Consider the following 21162-nt stretch of genomic DNA (forward strand, 5'->3'; position numbering starts at 1 on the left):
TGATCCTAGAAACGATACTTGGAGCAAAAATTATATTATTTTAGCATCGAACGATTAAAACGATAGTCACCGAAGATAAGTGCAGTTTAAGAATACAAAAAGAATATATCGTGGTATACGATCGAGCATTGAACCATTGAACTACCGTCATTGAAGACGAATATCGTCCATGAGGCGATTGTTTAAACCGTAGAAATTCCCGGCGATCTTATTCTTTCTATGCGCTTTGAGATCACGCACGTCCTTTAAGGCGGAAACACATTATTGTCACGCCATGCGAACTCGCGCCGCCCTGAGAAACGTGAACACGAGTTTCCATTTGTTTTTAAATTGCTTGGAAACGCGTTCGTATCAAATTGCGTAATACGCAACGTCACGTGACGATGCAGATCGGCTCGCTGCCTCACGTGCCACCGATTTTTCGATGAAAACATTATTCTATTCGCGAGCGATCAATCGTGAATCATGAGATACAAATGATGGAAGAATCATAAAAGTGTTGTGCAATACGAAACCTTGCAATCATGGAGATAGGAATACTCGACGAGCAAGCATGGGAAGATATTTAAACTATAAATAAGTTTCTTTATTCAATACTAGGATCTCCTTACGTTCACGTAATTTTCTAGAGAATATTATTGTTCGTGCAATTTATTTTCATAACTCGATTCTCTCGTAAGATGCAGGTTATTCAACTCTGGTTATTACATTTTTATTTATTGAACGTTTTTCATTATCGTTATCGATGATACGGAGTCCTGGTTTGATTATAGATGTCAAAATAAGATGAAAATTAAGAATACTAATTTGTTGATGGAGGCTTCGTTAAAAAGTTATTAACGTTTGAAGTTCCGCCCGTACTGAATTTTTTTCTCGAAAGGGAGTAGGATTTTGGGGGTAGGTCTATTCACTAAAAATTATTGTAATTGACCCCCGGATCCAAATATAATTTTTCCAGAACGATTTGAAATTTTTTAATTTTGTCGAAAAATTTCACACATTCTCGAATTTTTTTCTCGAAAGTGGGTAGGATTTCAGGGGTATGTGTATTCACCAAAAATGATTGTAATTGACCCCTCCAACTAAAAATAATTTTTTCAGAACGATTTGAAATTTTTGAATTTGTTCCTAACTTTTTAACAAAGCCTCAGTCAAGAAATTTATATTCTTGATTTTCGTCTTGTTTTGGCCTCTAGAATCCCCCATTAAAATTTTTCCCAGGGGTGGCCGAACACCCTGTATAGACGGAGTCACCGCGGATGAAGCAATTAGTATATTTATGCTTACGTTAACCTCAGACTCGTTCGAATGTTCTTGTACTTTTTCCAAGTTCTGACATTCGTATTTTAGGCGTCGAGCAGGTCAAGGGTCAAGCGATTTGAAATGTAAATGTTTCACGACGTCACTCGATGCTCGTGCGTTTTCTACACGTATTTTCGCGAGTCACGTGCGCTAAGCGGCAGTAATGTGTTTCCGTCTTTATCGGAGATCCGCGAGAACGCGCGAAACCTCGGATTCGCATAGCTCTGGCCTTGAAAACAAAGTTCCCGCGATTGTTACCGAGGCACGGACGAATTCGTGATTCGTCGTCGATCGCCAGATATATCAATTTTCGTTGCGCAAACAGTATCTGGAATTTTTGATAAAAACAACTTCGCGTTTGCATCGTGGAAGCTCGAAGCCATTTCACGAGTCACGATCAGAATTTTGGAAAAAATTATGTTACCATTGGCCAGAAAAATCTATTGAACTCGTGTTAAACTTTCGAAGAGAAAAGAAAATCGTCTGATTCTTATTTTTATAATTATACGATTATATCTGACGAAAACATCCTATAATAAACCGAAATGTCGTAACAAACGATAAGCGACTGTGGGAAAATTGCTCGTAAAAACTGGGGAATAACATTTTTACGTTCGGAAATAATGCTTTAGTCGTGTCAGGCAGCGCACAGCGTCACGATAATTCGACAAAAAAATGTGAAGAGAAATCAGATGGCACTGATCAATAACTTTTGTAAAATTACGAATAAATCGATGTCAGACGCTATTAAAAACATATAACAAAGTCAATATTGACCTGTGCTTGGACGAAAACGTTTGTGTACAAAACATAATGAAAACAGAACGCATTTCGCTGCGACTTTTGTCGAAAAGCTCGATATCGATGTAATTACCGGTTTTTACCGGTTATCCGAACGATTGCTAATTTCATGGTTCCGTGAGCAACGTTGTCGCGGAAATGAAAATGCAATTACGATGTCTGGCGTCCTTCGAAAACTTTCGAGCAGTCAAGAACATCGCAAACGAACAGATAAAAATTTAGTCCAGGGATAAATTATTATACATCAGTTTGTAGATAGGAAAACGATTATAGTTCCTTCGAGATCTGAATTTATTTGATATGCACACCGTTGCACGCAAGAATTAGCTGTTATGAGGAGAAGATATAAACGATCTGATAATTTTGTCCAGCTAGAATCGGTATTTTTATCGGTGTTCGTCGTCGAGACACACGAGACTAGGCTCCAGGTCGCTGGGAACATCCTTATCGCGTCACCGTCGAACGCGCTATCCCCCTAATCCGCCTAATATTTGTCGCGAGCAATCTAGATATCCATTACAGCGACGAACTCGCGGCGCACTTGGTCCCGTGGCTCAAGACTCGTTTCGAGAAAGAGGAAACGCGAATTGAAGCGAACGACGTCGCAGCCGGAGCCATCTGCGTCGTCGTTTCTCGCCCTAACGATAGTTTGATTCGCGAAACGAGGACGAACGACCTGGTTTCAGGATCCCCTAGGGGATCTGTTGAACCGTCTTGAAATTCCTTTGCTCGAACGATTGAGATGCAGAATCTACTTCAACGAGTGCATCTCAATCTTACGCTTCAACGATAGATTGGGGAACAATCGTATCGATCACCCCGAGCTATAGGGATCTTTCTTCTAAACCAGGGATGAAGAATCCAGAGTAACTGGACGATAGAGGAAAAATAAAATCTAATTCCTTAGAGAAATTATAAATAGAAATAGGAATATTGTCCTGCGATGGTTTAAAAGATACACGTTCCTGAAAGTGACTCGGTTTATCACCAATCAGAACTCTCTTAAGTCTTAAGTTAAGCCACGTTATCGGGCGCCAGTGTAGGAAAAGCGTGCGGTTAGCAAAGTGTAGAATTACCTAATTAATCGACGCCCAATGGAAATTCCCGCTTAACAGGTTTCATATTTACTCGCGCTTCCGATCTTTATTGCTGTCTCTCTGATAAGAGATTATCGCGACGTTCGAATTAGAGTCGAGACTTATTCTCGAATTACTGTTTTACGATCGTTTTATACGAAATAAAAATGAGCTTAAGAAGAATTACGGTAAGAAATTAGTATCTTTTTAAGGTATCTACTTAAAACGAATCTTGAGGATCGTAATGGTATAGAAAAATCGACAAAAGTACCGATTGATGTATCGATATTTTGCACACCGGTGTTTTCTTGGCGGTAGATCTAATTCAAATACGTTTTCGCGCGCTTCGAGGACCGGCGTTTCGGCGTCTCGATCCGATCGCGACTGGAGATCTATCGCGTCGTCCCGCGTTGCGTCGTTCTCTGGCGCGCCGCGGCGCGCTAAGGTCACGTTCATTGGACTTGCGGAACACGTTAATTTAAAACTCGACGCGTGCATCGTTTCGTAGTTCATTGCTAAGGCCATTTCTCTGACTCGGTTGAGACAAGATCGCTCCTCCGCGCGGTGCAATTCCTCTAGCTAGGACGTTCTACGATCGTATAGAGTTCTCCAAGAGAGATGCAACTTTCGAAATTTCATTCTAATTTTTTAAAACGCGAAAACGTCGTGATAGACGATCGATCTATCTATCTATCTCGAAGGAACGCGATGAGTCAACGGGGCGCGTGCTCGCGGAAAAAAACTTAAAAGAATTGGCTGCGGATCAGAGATCTATTTCGATGAGAAGAGAATTCCGTCGAGACCGTGGTCGATCTAATGGTCACTTCTGAAGGAATCGCCAACTATTTTTAAGGGCGATGACGCGACGCTCAACGACGGCGGACGTCGCGAGACTCTCGTGTCCCGTGACAACCGATGTGACTCGATCAGCTGTTATCGGCCACGTGGCATTTCATGCTGTTTTGACTGCACGGGAGACTGTACAAACTATTCCAGTCGAACGATACTGTACAACAAATTTCCGCCTTTTTACCTTATATGACACAAATCTTAATGAATTGTAAAATAATCATTTCCGAAAATTCTGATCGCTGAATCTAAATTCCATCCTGAGAAACACACCTAAACAGCGTGTATCAATATTTGCTACTAATTTTCTATGGATGTTACTATTTGATCCGCGCATCATCCGTGCTTTTGGCGAACACTGGATACGCCAAGAGTTCAAAAATTTCACGACGCTCTTGGACCGACGACTTCGTTGTTCCAGTGTTCATCGCGCCTGCTTAGGCGTAAGCGCGGAGGATCAAAGCAACCGTACAATTTTACAATTTAGTTGTCGCGTTCCACAAGTCATCCGATTGCGCAACGTGTTGCCGCTTATCGCGACACGAGTTCGCTGATGCTTTGTTATCCCCGTCGCGTAGATTCAGAAATTCGTTTCCGAACAAAGAAACTTCTCGACGAACGTCACAAAATCGAGCATGTTCGGAGACACATAAGGAGCAGACAATTTCATTCCAGGAATCAATCGGGGAACATTGCATGCACACAACGAACGACGTTTTAAAAAGGATCATTTTTATACTTGTCTCATATTCTTATAAGAACATTACCAATGGATCGGCGACGTTTTCCCGGGGAAAATGAGTCCAAACACGACATAATTCGGGAGTACAAGAATTTTCAAAATTCAAAAGTGGCACGTTTTACGCCGTAACTCAAAGTGATCGAAATATGGTCGTGTTTGTACTCATTTTTATCGGGAAAGTCTCAGCAATTCAATGGTAACGTACTGGTGACAATACAGTGACGAATATAAAGATTTCTATTTTCGATACTAGATAAAATTAGATACCCACGTGCGTATTTTATCGTTGTTGCTAACGCTATAGAAATACAATCAGTGGTATAGGTTAAGGAGATCGTTCGAATGTTTATCAAGGAGAAAATCTGGAGCTGTGGAGGTGTTTATCGCGACGCACGATCGAAATCGGCTCTCGAGTACCACGAAAAGATCCTCCAGAGTCCTCGAGCCTGCGTTGTTCGGAGAAACTGGACCGAGAGGGGCACACAGGAGGAGGGAGTAAAAACAGGTAACAAAAATTTGTTTAAAATACAAGAAAAAAAGAAAACGACGAAGAGGTCGCGTCTCGAAAAAAAGGCCAGCGATTGAGGACGTACTTGATCAGTGTTTTGGTACTTACCTCGGGCACGGAGGCGGTTTTACGAAGCCTGCCGCCTTGTCCGCACTAGCGCAACTTTGAAGAACGACGAGGAACGCGAGGAACGACGCAGCATTCAGCAGGCAATTCATCGAGACAGAGGCCGTGGAACTAGGGGCCATTTTCTCGTAATTAGCGATCTCAGCTCGACAGGATCGCTCGTTTGCGATTTTATCTCCGTTCTCTGTTTACTCGAATCAAAGAACACGATCGATGGCCCTTCCTTGCCTTTTTTATTATTATTTCTTTCGAAAAGAATCGCGTTCCCACCACGGTTCGACTTTTATTTTTCCGTTTTAATCGTGTTTCCGAAAAAAACCGACGGTACAGCGTGTCTCTTTGCAGTTCTTTTAATTTTCGAAAGGTACGTTCTATTTGCCGATTCCTCTTCCTTTCGTTTAGCTTTTCCGCTTCTTGATCTACGATCGTCGATCGTTTCTTTCCTTTCGTCCTTCCCGTTCGCCCTCTCTCTCTCTCTCCCCCACTCCCTCAATCAAACTCTCTCACTGTCTATTCAATCTCTCGACTGCCTGCTTTTCGTACACTTCTGTTCCTTTCTTTTTTTCTTATTTTTGTACTGTGGTTTTTTTTTTATTATTTTTTGGTTCGTTAGCAACGTGGAAAGGACGAGACGCGAGACGATATTCGAGGTATCCTTACTTTTTAGTGATCGATTGAGGTTGCGGACCTGCCGTTCTTCGCAGCCTGCGAGGCGGTTTCAGCTCCAAGTGCAAGGCCGCATCTTCCCTGCAACAGATAATTTTACCGATCGATTAGTGGTTTTGTAACATTGTACAACAAATCTTCATCGTGTACAATTTACAAAATATTCTAAAAAATTTCGATAGAACGGTTATAAGGGCCTCCTTGTCAGGTGCAATCTTTACAGATACGAACAGTAGAAGAAAACATCTGGCAGTCGCGTGTAAACTTACGTTAATTTTTGCACTTAATTAACACTCAACGCTTGAAACAAAAGACTTCTATAGTACAGATGATAATGAATAAATGTGGTTCCCTTGCCAGGTGGAATCTTTAGAGATGCGAACAGTAGAACGGAACGTCGGACTTTGCCGCTGGCTCGGACGAATCTGTTTCTTTTTATTTTTTCCTCGACGCTCGTACAACTACACGTGTTCGAATAGATGCACTCGATCGACTAACGAGCCAACAATTTCTTCTTTCTCTTGGCGCGAATCGGGCACGGGTCTGATCGCGCAGACAATCGATGATGAACCGAAAATAAAGAGCAACAATGATAGGTCGCGTGATGATCACACGGATCGATGGGTTACGGATTTAATTCGCTCCGGTTGCGCAACAGCTTCCGAAAGCGACGAGATCGAGCTTCGCGATCGCCGCTCCTTTCAACTACACGGAAACGCGACAAAAGCTAGGATCGCGTGGTTTTTCAAGTTCAAGGCCCATTGAAAAACGATCCACGAAGCTCCAGTAACTATTTGTCGATCGCCAGTGTTGGCCACTGGTAACCAGCACTTCAAATTTTCGATTTCTATCGATTTATACGAAGTATATTTTGTTATACATAAAATAATTTTAAATACAGTAGATTTTGCAACTGACACTTATTTTTCAACAGCAACGTAGTTGCCACTTTTGTCACGCAATTAGCAGAAAGTGTATCGACTATCGCAAACACATAGCTGTGTTTGTTGGTAAATATGTAACAGTGGCTGATTATTTCCCAAGAGTTTCCCCCGTGGCAATAATCAGCCACTGTTATCTACCACCTGCCAACACTGTAATGCACTCTGCAAATTTAGTTTAATCAATTGTAAATTTCTCAAAATAGAACGAGATGTTAGTTCAGTTGTTTTTAAACTCGTATTAATACGATTATTTTCCGAACAAAGCATTTTCATGCAATCGACAATAACATAATATTTCTATATTTGTATAAAAACAACCGAATTGCTGTTAGCAAGCAACCTTATAAATTATCCTTTCTTTAACAAGAAATATATAATTTTTCGACAAGACAGTTGCATAATCTGTTCCGTTTAAAATAATTTTACATACCTGATGGGGGATCTAGACTAATCAATCTTGAAACGTAATTAAAAATTTCGTTTACTTTGTACTGGATGTTTCAAACTGTTCAAACACCACATTCGAGAACATTTTTCATTGCCTCGAAGGTTGTCCGTCCGTTAAATAGATTATTACAGTTCTAAATCGGAAGAGGAAAAAGTATTTGGTTATCGCTGCATCGATAAGATCGGATCTCGATGGTTTGGATTCTCGTAAATACTACAATAAAGCCCTAGTGGATAACGGAGTTGCATAAATGTTAATCGCGATTGAAATTTGCTCAACTTTGATAGATAATGCGTCGATTCGAACTCGACTGGCTGTCGAGATGCTATCGTGACGAGACGATACGAGACGCAAAGATGGTACCGAGAGCTGGACGAAATGGGACGCACCGAAAAAGATGTTCTATTCATGGCACTCAATGGAAGGCTGAGGTTTTGACGCAATGGTCGTTTAAAAATAATAACCCCGCAACGAGACGCGAATGAACGCACGTTCGCGATCGCGAGACGGAAGAAAATAAACGTTCACCGATTCGCGAGAGCGTAGTGGTGTTAAAACGTACAAGGTGTATGGCCACCCCTGGGAAAAATTTTAATGGGAGATTCTAGAGCTCAAAATAAAACGAAAATCAAGAATATCTTGAGGCTTTGCTAAAAAGTTATTAAAAAATTAAATTAAAAAATTTCAAATCGTTCTGGAAAAATTATTTTCGGTTGCGGGGGTCAATTACAATCATTTTTTATGAATACACATACCCTTGAAATCCTACTCACATTCGAGAAAAAAATTCACAGGTTAATCGATTCTATTTACACACCCAAATTCTTCGATTAGAAATGCAAGGTTCAAAAATTGAAATCGTCTGTGCGAAAAGAAAACAGCAAATAAATGTAAGTTCACTGTGAGAATTCTGTTTAATATAAAAGACCAAGAACCTAAATTGTATTCTTAATAAATTCATGTGTCAGGTACACCTGTCACGTGCCTAGCAGTGACGCAGCATTGTTGACATAATTAACACGTTCACTTGCACACGTCACACGTGTGACGCGTCGGTTCTCACGAGAGACCAACGTTCCATATGCGTGACAACGATGATTTTCTATTTCGTGTCTATACGAGGAAACACATTTTTCTAAATAGTGGCAGTGAACGAGTTAGAAAGTTTGGACGTGAATTTTAATTTCTCAATTTCAAAGTCTACAGTAAATACATAGTAACTGATATTAGAACGATGTAGTTGTTGACGTTTCCTCTGGTATCGATACAATTAAGATCGAGTATCGTTGAGACCTTGACACAATAACGATGTAGCTGATCTACTATCACAGTTGGACAGTATAAGAATAACCAAAATTCTGTCTTTTTCCATTTGTTCGAATTATCGATCGATAAGACGACACAGTGTGTGCTTTATTTAGATATTAAAGCAACACTGTTGACGAAATATTCTTTATTGGAATGTTGAATGGCTGCTGATCCATATCGATCGTCGAACGTTTCAATAAGTCTCGAACCGATTGTGACGATTCCATTCAAAGGATCGATACAAGGAAAACAATTTCTGACGTCAATGTATCGATAATATCTATAACGAGTCGATTACAATTCCCCGAGTGCATTAGGGCGATCAGGTGAGTTTCCAAGAGCTATGAACGTAAATTCGTAGTGAATCTCCGTGTTCACGATTCGTCAGAGATGTATTGCACCCTTTGTCGATCGCGAATTAATTGCAATTTCGAGGTCTGCTGAGCAAAGTAATTCCTCCGACGAGATAGAGATTGACCTACTTCGAGCCTGGAAGTATTTTGATAAGTATCAAAGTGACAAGGAAAAAATACTATTTATTATTATACGGTATTCCTTTCCATCTATGCGTTTAATTTTTCTTCGATGAATTATCGCGCCAGAGGAATTTATCCGGTTAATAACAAGTTTTTATTACACGAACAGCAATACTCGTTACCTGTCATAACAGAGAATACTTGGACGCGAACGATGTACAAATCGAAACAGGTGCGAACCAGTTATGTTTTGCGTAAAAACATCGAGCACAAATAGGCTAATCTACGGTGGAAAAAAACTTGAGAAAGTGGGAAACAAAATCGAGGCGATCGAAACAACGATAACCTTTCGTTTCCACCGTAACCGTATGGCAACGTACTTAAAATTATTTAACACAACTGCGTCAGGCTATAAAACTCATTAGACCAAACTTTCGGATGCCTTTTACTTTCGACTGTTACTGACAATTTGAAACGTAAAAGTTTATCGATTTTTCTACGGTGATTAGCAATTTTATAAAATTGACAAACGTAGAAAAAGTGGATCCAATGGGAGCTAATTTTGTTTTCTTTCGTTAAGTTCAAACGTGCAAAGAAAAGAAAGACAGATAAATATATCTTCCAGCGACTTCTCAGTAATTTGGGAAAATCGAGGTTGTAATCTTACGAGATCGTTTTAAAACGCTGGGCGTCTCGTACCTGAGATAAAACGACACCGTTATCGCGTCGTCGGGAGTCGGGTCGCGATCGTACCTCGGCTCCATCGAGAAGCAACATTAAATTGTGCTGTCTATTTCTGTCGTTAAACGACACCGATTCACGTACGCGAGCCACGCGGACGACACGTGCTCCTATTCACTTTCCTCGACGTGCTCTCGCTCGAGAAATCTTTCTCCTCGATGCTCTTCTCGTTCTCAGAAGCCATCGACAATAGCAAACCTTATTCCTTATCGCGTTTACGGCAATATCTCTCATATCAAATGGTTTACGAGTACTGTTCTTGTCTTTGGTGACACCGAGAGTGGACAGATAGCTCCAGATTCGGGACCATTAATTCCTAAAAGACGCTAACTTACACGTAGGGAGTATCTCTTAGCAGGATTGACTCTTCGATTATTATTTTTAGAGTTAATAAGTGTTAGCCTATCGAAAAAAGAAAACATTTGGGAGGCACTGTAAAATTTATGGAGATTACAAGATGTAAGAAAGACATTTTCGGACCGATCGTTCGCGACAGAGGCAACTCGAACATGCCGGGAGTTCCCGATTCTGAAGAAAGGAGACCGTGGTACAAGATACCCTGACGCAACTCCCGTCCAGCTGATCGTTCGAGTGTCGTAACACTGACCCATTATCCCGTATCCCGTAATTTACTTTGTTAACACTCGGACAGTCGCTCTCACGTACTCGTGGTTTTTCTCTTTTGGACGTCGAGTCATCGTCCACTCGACTTATATCACCTTCGTGCAAGCTTACGTCTTACGTCGCATATTACAAAAGATATCTAGTACGAGGAAATTTGTTTTCGTTACTTGTAGGATACCTAATTGCTGGGAAGTGCACCCTCTTGTCGTCCATTTTCAAAACAAGCGTCAAGACGATATTACCAAACGTAATTACGTTTATCGACTACACAATATTTGCAAAAATACGGAGGTTCCGTTCATTAGCAAAGCACGACGATCAGCTGAAATCCTTCTTGACGATGGTCTGGTGGTTCAGTACTTACGGGTCGACCCTCTTTCCCACCTGGGAGTCTGGCGCCGGGAGTCCTGGCGCTTCTGATCCCCGAAACCACTTCCGGCGCCTCTCAAGAGCGCCAAAAGACCAAACGGTTGCACCAAACCGTTTGCGTTGTATAGCCGATGATCCTTCGTTCGACTTTACCAATTGGTAGGCGCCGTCCTCCGCAGGCTTCTTGGGTACGGAAGGGAGGGAAAGGGAGGAGAAAGGGAGGCACGAAACGGATGGGCGCCAGGCGGGATTTGGCTCGTGGATCGGTCGAGAACGATGGGGAAGAAATTTTGTCGACAAGGTTTGCGTGTGCACGATGCACGTGTGCACGACGAGAGGTACGATCTACGACTAAGTTGACTGCGGAGACACGCGGCCGCTTTATGAGCGCGATTAGCCGTGCGCGAAGAACGCGCGAGCCGAGCCTCCGGCTTCGCGTGTCCTGATTGGTCAGCGACGGGCCGCTGAACCTCTCCGTTGGTCCCTATTCGATACACGCCCGCGTGCAGATTCGTCGACACTGTGATTCGCGAGAAAGACCCTTCGAAACGCGAGTTTCCGCAAACCAGCGTCCAACACAGTGGTTCTTAACCCTTTGCAAACAGTGGACAACCAATCGAATTAAACTGTACAGCACATAGATTAGTATTTGCATCGAATGGGCGGCCAAAAGTCAATTTCAACCCAATGTTTCTTTTCACTTGATGCAGGATTATAACAAGATTAACTCTTATATTATTTTCGCATAGTAAGAGAAACATCTAGGTATTCGCGGTTTTAGTATGAAAGATCGAACCGTTATTCGCACCTTGAGTCCGTATTGGAAAAAAGAGGTGTTTTTTCTTGCAAGAATTGCAGGGGAAAGGAAAGAACAATGCAAGATCGAGGAGAGTACAGATGATAGTAGTTTGCCCCGCGAAGGCTGGCTATGGCGTCTGACCCAATACGGCTCGAACGGAAGATTTTACTTCGAGTCTTACAGCGAAAGAAACGTACGAAACGCGCTAAATACATAGGATTGGGACCGTCGTTGCGAGACACGTGCAACGTATCCGGTTATATGTCTTCGACTGACTTTGACTTCGTCAGCGAGCTGTTCTCGCGCGCGATTTTCGTCTAGCGAAAAGTAGGACGCGCATGTCACGGTTCATTGAAGCAACAGATACGAAAACATGTTCGCCTCAAGGTCCGTCGACTGCAGACAAAAATGTTTAACGTCGATCGTATCGCTTTCGGTTTCTGATCCATGTTATTAATGAACAAAAGGAACGAAAACACGCAAGACTGGATCGATCATCTATATAGCACACGGAGATTAACGATTACGATGATGCCTGGAGCGTTTAACGCCAACAAAAGCATAGTCGAATCAAATACTGTTCCTTGTACTGCTTCACACGAACGCCTACGGGGCTATCTTTTGACGAAATAATTTTCTTGTTTGCCAAGGCGCGACCGTTTAAAACCCAATACTTTACGAGACATTTTATACGTTTGCATATTCGATAGCTCAATCTTCGCGTTGTAATTGTATTCATCGCACTGGATCACGTAACAGCGATGACCGCGGTTGCGAGTATCAGGTAAATAATGCGATTTACAAGAACATTTCGTTCGGTTCGTGATTGATTTACATTTCGAGTGCTTTCCAGATTCTGCCTATTCACCGCGTTAGATCGAATCGGTTTCAAGCGTGTCGGTAATTCTTCTTCGCCTGTTCGGTGCTTCTTTGCTCGACGAACGTTGTTTCGATAAATTAACCAGCAAAACAAGAATCAACTCCTAGAGAAATATTGTTCCAGGAATTTTTATTCGCCGTGAGCTTTTCGCTGTTATCGCGTGCCGTTTGCCCGACGCGAGAATCGACGTCCGCGTATCGGCACGCGTTCACGCGTTGAAATTCCACTTTGCCAGAAGAACGCGCGAAAGAATGGAAATCGGGCCTGTCCGAGCGAGAAATCACTCGGTCGATCGCACGCGCTCTGCGTTCTATCAGAGTTACGCCTCTTCGTCTCTTCCCGATTGCAATGTCCGTGCGTGTGCTTCGTGACAGGGACGAGCATTGCTTCGATAAAACAGTAATTTAAACAAAAAAACCGAGAGAAAGATACCGCTACCTCCGCTCGGTGTTCGAAAGTTTCGAATAGCCCGGTTATCTGCAGTGCACGAGTTGCAGATAATTGGACTCGAAACGCTCGTAAACGCTCGTTCGAACGACGCGTGTCGGCGAACGCCTAAGGGTGGTTTTATTATTCGGAATAATAATAGATCGGTTAAAGAATCCTACGAAATGAACTTGGGAATGAAATATAAGAGAATTCGCGAACGATCGTCTTGTTTCTCAGGTTTCGTCGGTGAATGAACGGTTCGGGGGCAGTGCTAGGAGATCGGTGCTTTCGAAACGGAAGACGAGCGCCGAGCGGAATAAATCAAGGCGAAGGAATTGAAAGGAAGAACAGAAGAGGCAAGGTTCGTTGGCGGCAATTGCGCGCAAGGCACCTTCGCGTTTAATCGCCACGCTCCGCGGACCGAATGGACGAGTTGCTTCGACCACAATCATTCTATTGGCTATTTTTAGTCGGAAATAGGTCGGTGCAGAGCGATCGTGGGGTATTCAGAGAGCATATGCTGAATAGTTTCTGACGTCGACCATATCAATTCCAGTCCCGCGGCACGAATCTCGCCCGGACGTGTCTTCTTCGTCTCAACTTCTTCCTTGATCGTTGTTTACTCCTCGTCACGGTGCATTCGGCGCGTATTAAGCCCAAACATTGGACAAATTGCGATTGTTTAATTGCTAGATACGTGCGTCAATTATCCCTTTAACAGTCTGATACATTTTTCACGGACCAAAATCGTGTAAACACAATTTTTCAGTAAACGAAACGTATGTAACGCTTCTATTGTTACCGAATTTAGGTTTCCGTTCGATCGTTCTTACAACCAGTTAACATTGGTTTTTTTTCTTTATTGTATTCATGGTCCAGGGGCATTCTTTATAGCTCTTTGCAGAACACGGCGTGTTAATGAGCCTCGGTAATTGTCGAACGCGAAAATACTCGTAGAACACATTAATTCGCCAGTCGCGTAATGAGTCGCTATTAGATAATTCCAAAACGCGCGTTTTATAAAGGAACGGACGCGTCCCACCTGCGCACCTGTGGCAACTGCATGGGAACTCGATGGAAGACAATTGAAAGACACGGGGGGAAAACGGTAGCCTGTTTCTTATTCAACCGACCAGAACGGCGTCGTTTCTTTTTCCTCGTGATACAAGGAAAACCGGGAAACAAGCTGTCATAGACCGTCGAAACGAAACAACGAACGACGAATTACAAGCCAGGCACTCACAGGCTCTCTGACTGATTTTTCGCGAACCGACGTGCAGTAAATCAAGTTCAGGCAACGGAGAAATACGAGCAATTAAAAAAAAGACGCTTTTGGAAATTGGATTTTTTGAAAATCTATTTGCCGTGGTTACGCAATCTCTTGACGATTACGAGGAACGACTTGCAGCAATTGCACCTTGTCGATAGAACGTCAGTCTCTGCAGACGATTCGGTTCGATAATTGTCCTTCCACGGACCGCGAGGAACCACCTCTTACCTAATCCATCGCGTCGATGAAAACAGGATTCGATTCGGTGCCTGGTTTCTAGAGTCACGGGATTATAAGTAGGTGCTCCTACTTTGGTATTCTATTTTTTCTAAGAATGAAAATACATTTTTAAAGGGAACCCATAAGAACTGAAAATGTTTCGCCTTCTTTGCGCGTACAAAAAGTAATAAATTTATTTCTATTGGCTACGTAGCTATAATTTCACGTTTCTATCTATATACGAATTTACGCGCGCATTCGCACACATGTGCAAATTAGCGATGCCATCTTTAGGCGGAGTAAGATACAAAGATGGTTAGCAGCGCGAGAAACTGCCCAGTGGGTAAGCACGGTCACTGTTCGAGCGACCGTCGTTAATGTAGACACCGACTGTCGATAATAAAACGACAAATACTGGATTATTTAATTTGAGACGCCTTAATTTTCGGATACCTGTCCCATTCCAACGAGCTAATAATACTAACTGTTTCTGACCGTCTTCTTGTAGTCCACGGAGGCGTCACCGGATGAGACGGTCGTGATGTTGCGTGCATCCCGGCACGTACATCGAGGCCTCGTTCCAGGCACGTAATGGATTTCGAGCGCAGTTCGATAGAATTAATAGGAGACGCCACGTCAAAATCAACATCGCGCAAAACATGATGCAACAGCTTTCATCGTGCGTCACGAACAGACTCGTCGAAAAGATGAGACGTGCGACACTGTTATCGATGCGCATAAATCTAGATCGATTGATTCGGCGACTCTGTTTTGTTTAACGCATCATACGAAGGTCGTCGCGACACGAACAATCTTTTTAAAATGTTTTGCCGACAAAATTGATTCGCGACTGATCAATCGTTCGAAGGACCATCCGTACTTTAAATACTTGGCAAACAGACGCGTAAATGGTGACCCAAATAGTGTATCGTCGTACTAAAATTTTAATTATTATTTAGTGTACGTATATGAATTTATTTAATGTTTCTAACATTCAGCACAAGTGTCTTAAGGATCACGATGAATGGAGCTACGAAGCTGTGCCTGCATAGATTATATCATTCTACTCGATCCCCTTGATTCATTAAAAAAGGATCAATTCGTCAAATCCGTATTAGGATTATACGGGAAGCGATTCGCTGTAAATACCGTGGCAATATTTATATCGTTTCGCACAGAGGCGGCGTTTCAAAATTTCCTTGGGGTTCGAGTATCGAAGCGATTACTGTGATACGGCGGGGGGGATCACGAGATCCAGCACGAGAGTACCGACGGTGGAAAATTTTTCTCGTAATTACGACTCATTCGCCGATAAACTTTAATCACGATGACTCTGATACCGGGGGCCGATTCCCCGCGAAAGGAACAAAACGATAAAGCGCAATTGCGCAAGCTCAATTATTTCATTGTAAGCGCTGACGTCGCGCGAGTCCGTCCACCAATCGCGTGTCGTCGAACGATCGAGCCCCTCGCGAAAATCGACGGAACCCGTATCGCGCGATCCTCTTTAATGTCGTTATCCGCGATTTCAATGGTAGTGCCGCTGCATGAGTGTCTGATGACGTTTCGCAACGAAGACACGTGTCGACGACAGACGATTAACCTCCTCCGTCTTAAAGTTTTTTCCTTTTTTTATAAAAAGAGAAAACACACAACATAAATTATTTTCAGGCTCGATAAACGTAATTCCTAATAGCTCGAGGAGGCTAAAAAACCTCTGTGTATCAGTACGATCACTGTACTAAAAATTACATGTGGGCAGAGGAATCGACAAATGTTATAAATTAAATTTGAAGTATCGATCTCAAATAAAACGAAATATTTATACAGGGTTTTCGGTCACCCAGGGAAAAATTGTAATGAGAGATTCTAGAGGCCAAAACAAGACGAAAATCAAGAATATAAATTTCTTGACTGAGGTTTTGTTAAAAAGTTAGGAACAATCAAATTCAAAAATTTCAAATCGTTCTGAAAAAATTATTTTTAGTTGGAGGGATCAATTACAATCATTTTTGGTGAATAGACATACCCCTGAAATCCTACCCACTTTCGAGAAAAAAATTCGAGGTGTGAAATTTTTCGACGGAAAAAAAAATTTTCAAATCGTTTTGGAAAAATTATTGTCGGTTGCGGGGGTCAATTACAATAATTTTTTGTGAATAGACATACCCCCGAAATCCTGCGCGTTTTCGAGAAAAAAATTCAGTATGGGTAGAACTTTAGACGTTAATAACTTTTTAACAAAGCCTCCATCGACAAATTGGTATTCTTGATTTTCGTCTTATTTTGGCCTCTAGAATCCCCCATTAAAATTTTTCCCAGGGGTGGCCGAACACCCTGTATAAAGAAGTGGTAGAACAACTATTTGTATTCAAACAATATTTTTTTATCACGGACAACGATGGATAATTTATTTAATATCGAATATATCGCTGATCCTATGCACGACGAAGCGGTAAAAAAAAGATCTATGCAAATGTATGCAGAAAAGCTGAGTTTATTTAAATCGCTCGTGATCACGTGTAGCGAGCAATTGACGTTGACTTAAACGTTTTTATATAAATGCTTTCTTTCGATTAAAAAATGACGACAGCGTGACAGACTAAAGAGCAAGATAGTTTTTGTACAAGACCGCTTTGGTTTTCGATCTCGGACGATTTGGTTATTACACTCGTTTCCTTTTTTTGCCAGTTCAAGCAGATTCCACGTGACTGCTCGTAACTTTTACGGCCATCAACATTTTTTAATACAATTCGGTAGGCTTGTACTTTAATTTATGTACTTTTGAGTAATAGATAAACATACGATAAAATTAGACACTACTTCAAAAAAATTTCCAAATGCTATCTTACTTTTCAGGTCGTCACCGTGTCGTAACCCCTATAAAGAAGATAACGTAATTTTATTAGACTTTCCAGAGCGTGTAAAATAATTATAAATATTCAAACAGTTACACGCTTTGACCGCAGTTTCTGTTTAATTTAAAACTGAATGGTACATCAATTCACCTCTCAAAATTCAACGCTACGGTTCCACAATTTTCCTTTTATTTCTTAGATACCACGTTGGTATTGTTAGCCATTGCGAAAGTGTCAATTTTTTATCCAAAAATACAAGATCTATATTTCCTGTTGTCAACGATGCAAAATCGAATAGAAGAAACGTCTCATCGATCGATATAAATCAAGCCAAACGTTATTTAGCTACTTTTTATTTAAAAAAAAAAGGAAGAAGAAGAAGGAAAAGTTAAAGAAGATAGTGTTACGATTAGATAACGATCAAAAGACGCGTGCGTGAAACGAAATGTAGGCCAGTGACGGGACAAAATGAAGTTGGGGGCTGCCAAGTTTTTGGGAAATATCTCATTTGCTCGCGGTCGAGGTTCCTATGTTCGTGGTCGAGCGAATATCCGCGTGACTCGCTGCACGCGCTTCCATTCGTCACGTGTCGGTACGTGAACCTCGACATCTCGGCCAGTTTCATCGTTCGACGGCAATTAAATCCGAGCAATTTACAACCACGCGGTAAATATTTCGTCATTTCTTACTGTTCGATCGTATGCCATTCCGCTCACTAATTCTAAACAGTTACACGGTCGAGATGAATCAGTGAGATCAAACGCAGTTCGATCATTTGGAACGTCCATCGTGCGTGCAGGGTACACATTATATCATCAATTAGTTTCTGCTTGAAAAAACGCAAAATCCATCTCCGTTCGCGATTCCTCGAACCAGGATTGGTTACCAACGAAACTACAAACGTCACGAGTAGACACGGTCCCGTCGTTCGCGACTGTACAAAGTCTCGCAACGCACCGCAACGCGTCCCATTGCGTCACGAATGTTAAAATAACTCGTTCGTTACTAGACGATCGAAGTTTCGACACGAGCAAATAGTATTCGCCGTCAAAACACGTGGGGAAACGGTAAAAGCGATAATTATTCGACGATGCGATACGTGACCTTTCGAACTTGCACCTTGTATCGATAATCGAACATCGATCGCCGAAAACGAGCTATCGTGATCCGCCACGGTTCGATGGATCGGTTAAAATTCTCGTATTTTATCTGCTATTCTTTTTACCAAGTATTATTATTTAAATACAAATAATATTGATCACGTTTGATAAAATTGTTCAACGTTTCGTCCCTTAATTCGAGTGCACCGAACGATAAGGAGATCGTGGATCACCGTAAACTCTTCGACATTCGAATCACGCGATCCAGAACGAATGAGAACCGCTGTCGACCGAGCCCCTTAGTTGATGATCTGTAGAACCAGTCGCAAGCCGGCTTAGAACCAACGCCTACAAATTCCACCAATCGGAGAACAAGTGCTCCGGAGGCACGTTCTACGTGCATATCCGCTTTCTCTGAAGGACTAGAGCATTGCTGACGTTTCGTATGGTAATGCGTTCGTACCATTTTTTACGCGAAATTTGGAAATGCAAATACATAAAAAAAATTGGACAAAAAGTTTATTGCACGTAGGAGACAACACGCTAACATTTTGTAATTTAAATCTCGAGCGTTTATGTTAATTAAACGAAAATCATTTGGATATCGTTATTTGATAATCCACGAGGGAGCCATAAATGTTTGCTGTAGAATACGGTTTACAACAGCTAAGCAAATCTATTAATACCATTCGTTCGACCCTCTAACTCACTTTGAAATCATTTCTGGCAGCCTCTCAATTGTGACATTGCCATACTAAATGTACCCAACGTTACTTAAGACAACGTGAAATCTCATTCAAATCGATATATGCCCCTACGGTCGATCGATTCCAGGTCGAGCAATCGATTTCTGTCTTCTTTCCGCGGAAATCTCAAAGTTCTTTCGAGGTAGCGACAATAAAATATATCGACGACCTAATAATAATAAATCGTCGTTGTTCCAGATACACAAACGGAAACAAAAATAATGGGAGAGAGAAAGCGACGGGCAAATGTTTTATCTGTAGTGTAAAGGTCGAGATTCAGCAATACGCTGTTATTAAATCTAACCCTGAGAATAGTGATTCTGAAATATTCCATTTAGAGATTCCGCGTATAAATGCGTATGTAACATCCATCTTGGGTTTCGTCTCTACGCGAAAACAGGTAGATATACATATATTTTTAGTGATTCAATCGATGATAATGCAACCACGTGCGAAACGATCGAAGTCTTTTCTTCTGTCGTTGCTTATCTACGCTCGAAATTAAATTCGACGACGAGCCTCGATCGACGATAAGTTACATTTAACAAACAAAAATCGACGGAGAACGTTACGTAAGATTGTCTAAAAGATGCTAGTTTTTGTACGGTGAACCGCCAATCTGAATTTGCGGTTGGCGATCGGTCGAAACACGTGTCCGCGAATGGCATCGCGAACGTTTGGAAGAAAGGTCGAACGAACGTTCGGTTTTTACACGCGTGTGAAAAAAAAAAAATATAACCGTACCTTCACCTAGTCCGCTGTTTGAACCAGATGGAAGAGAGAGGAGGAATTGGCACGCACTAGTCACTCGCACCCCCGTTACGACACTCGCTGATAAGGAACGATAATAGTGGCACAGCGTCTGTGATAATGGCACCGGTTGTCTGGAAGGCGAACTCACGCGCGAAATTAAATACCGACCGACGGGAACGGCGCGTAAACTACGTAAACGCGTGTAACGATGACGAAACAAATCGTTTCTGTTGCAAACGAAAACGTGAGCACGGCACGGCGTTACGTATGTGACTGACCGAGAGTATCCAAGAGAACCGTTGAGAGGACACTCTCACTCCTTCTTTCTCCCCTCTCCTCGTACTTGCCAAATCTCTCGCTCTACCTACGCGTTCTCTGTTCCTTTGATAGAGACACAGTGGTTGTAAGAAGCGTTCGTACGGGGCAATCATTAATCAATGAGGTACACAATAATTCATAACGACCTGTTAGTTAATGATTAAGTAACGATCGGTATGTGCAGACGTCGACTGCGGAAGAATTTATTACCTATTGCTCGGAAACATTAATACGGAAGTAGGAAAATCCTCTCGCGAGAATATTCAAAGTTATGCATAGCTTTACTTGAAATCTGTGTCTATTTCGATACTTCTTACTCTGTACGTGTGTTTGTCGCGCTTTTACGACGTTTTGAACAAAAACGTAAATACTAATCGACTTGTACGTGTAAATCGTGGGAACAGAAAACTGTAGATCCTTGACAAAAGAAGAATGAAAAGTTCAAACTACAGTCGACGGAGAATAAAGAGTAATAAATTATACAGATTTTTCTTAGAGGTCGTTCCTTTTTTCCCATTTTTCTTACTGGAACTAAACGATCCAGACACCTCGGCAACCCAGTATAAACTGGTTTAGATCCATGCGTGTGTGGGGACGAGCGTACGCAAAGTCAGCGAAAATGAAGGAGTAGACCACGTGTGTCCAGTTAGCGAACCACGTAGAAAGAAATTTCATTCTTATTGTTACGAGTATCTAGTTTGATAAGAAGGAAATACTGGAACTAATAATAATAATACTGGAACAAGTGATACGAGAGGATGTATTGCATTGGAATAGACAAAATATTAGTTTCCTTATTTTTAGTTATAC

At 41.9% G+C, this 21162-nt stretch overlaps 1 protein-coding gene across 9 annotated transcripts in view; it reads right to left on the reverse strand.

The window, feature by feature from the left end:
- LOC143340942 (trehalase) overlaps positions 1–21162 on the reverse strand; it is a 47376-nt gene that overhangs the window by 12513 nt on the left and 13701 nt on the right. For 4 of the 9 annotated variants that reach the window (XR_013079530.1, XM_076763384.1, XM_076763391.1 and 1 more), the window contains one exon: positions 6065–6151. Coding sequence is in view for 6 of the 9 variants with exons in the window: in XM_076763384.1 (XP_076619499.1) it covers positions 6065–6151 (87 nt within the window). In the remaining 3 variants the exon portion in view is untranslated. Of the gene's footprint in view, positions 1–5386; positions 6152–10975; positions 11037–20025; positions 20307–21162 lie in introns of those variants that run through there. The other 5 variants (XM_076763386.1, XM_076763387.1, XM_076763392.1 and 2 more) reach the window with 4 other exon arrangements.

The sequence above is a fragment of the Colletes latitarsis genome, chromosome 4 (assembly GCF_051014445.1).
Source record: "Colletes latitarsis isolate SP2378_abdomen chromosome 4, iyColLati1, whole genome shotgun sequence".
Lineage (NCBI taxonomy): Eukaryota > Metazoa > Arthropoda > Insecta > Hymenoptera > Colletidae > Colletes > Colletes latitarsis.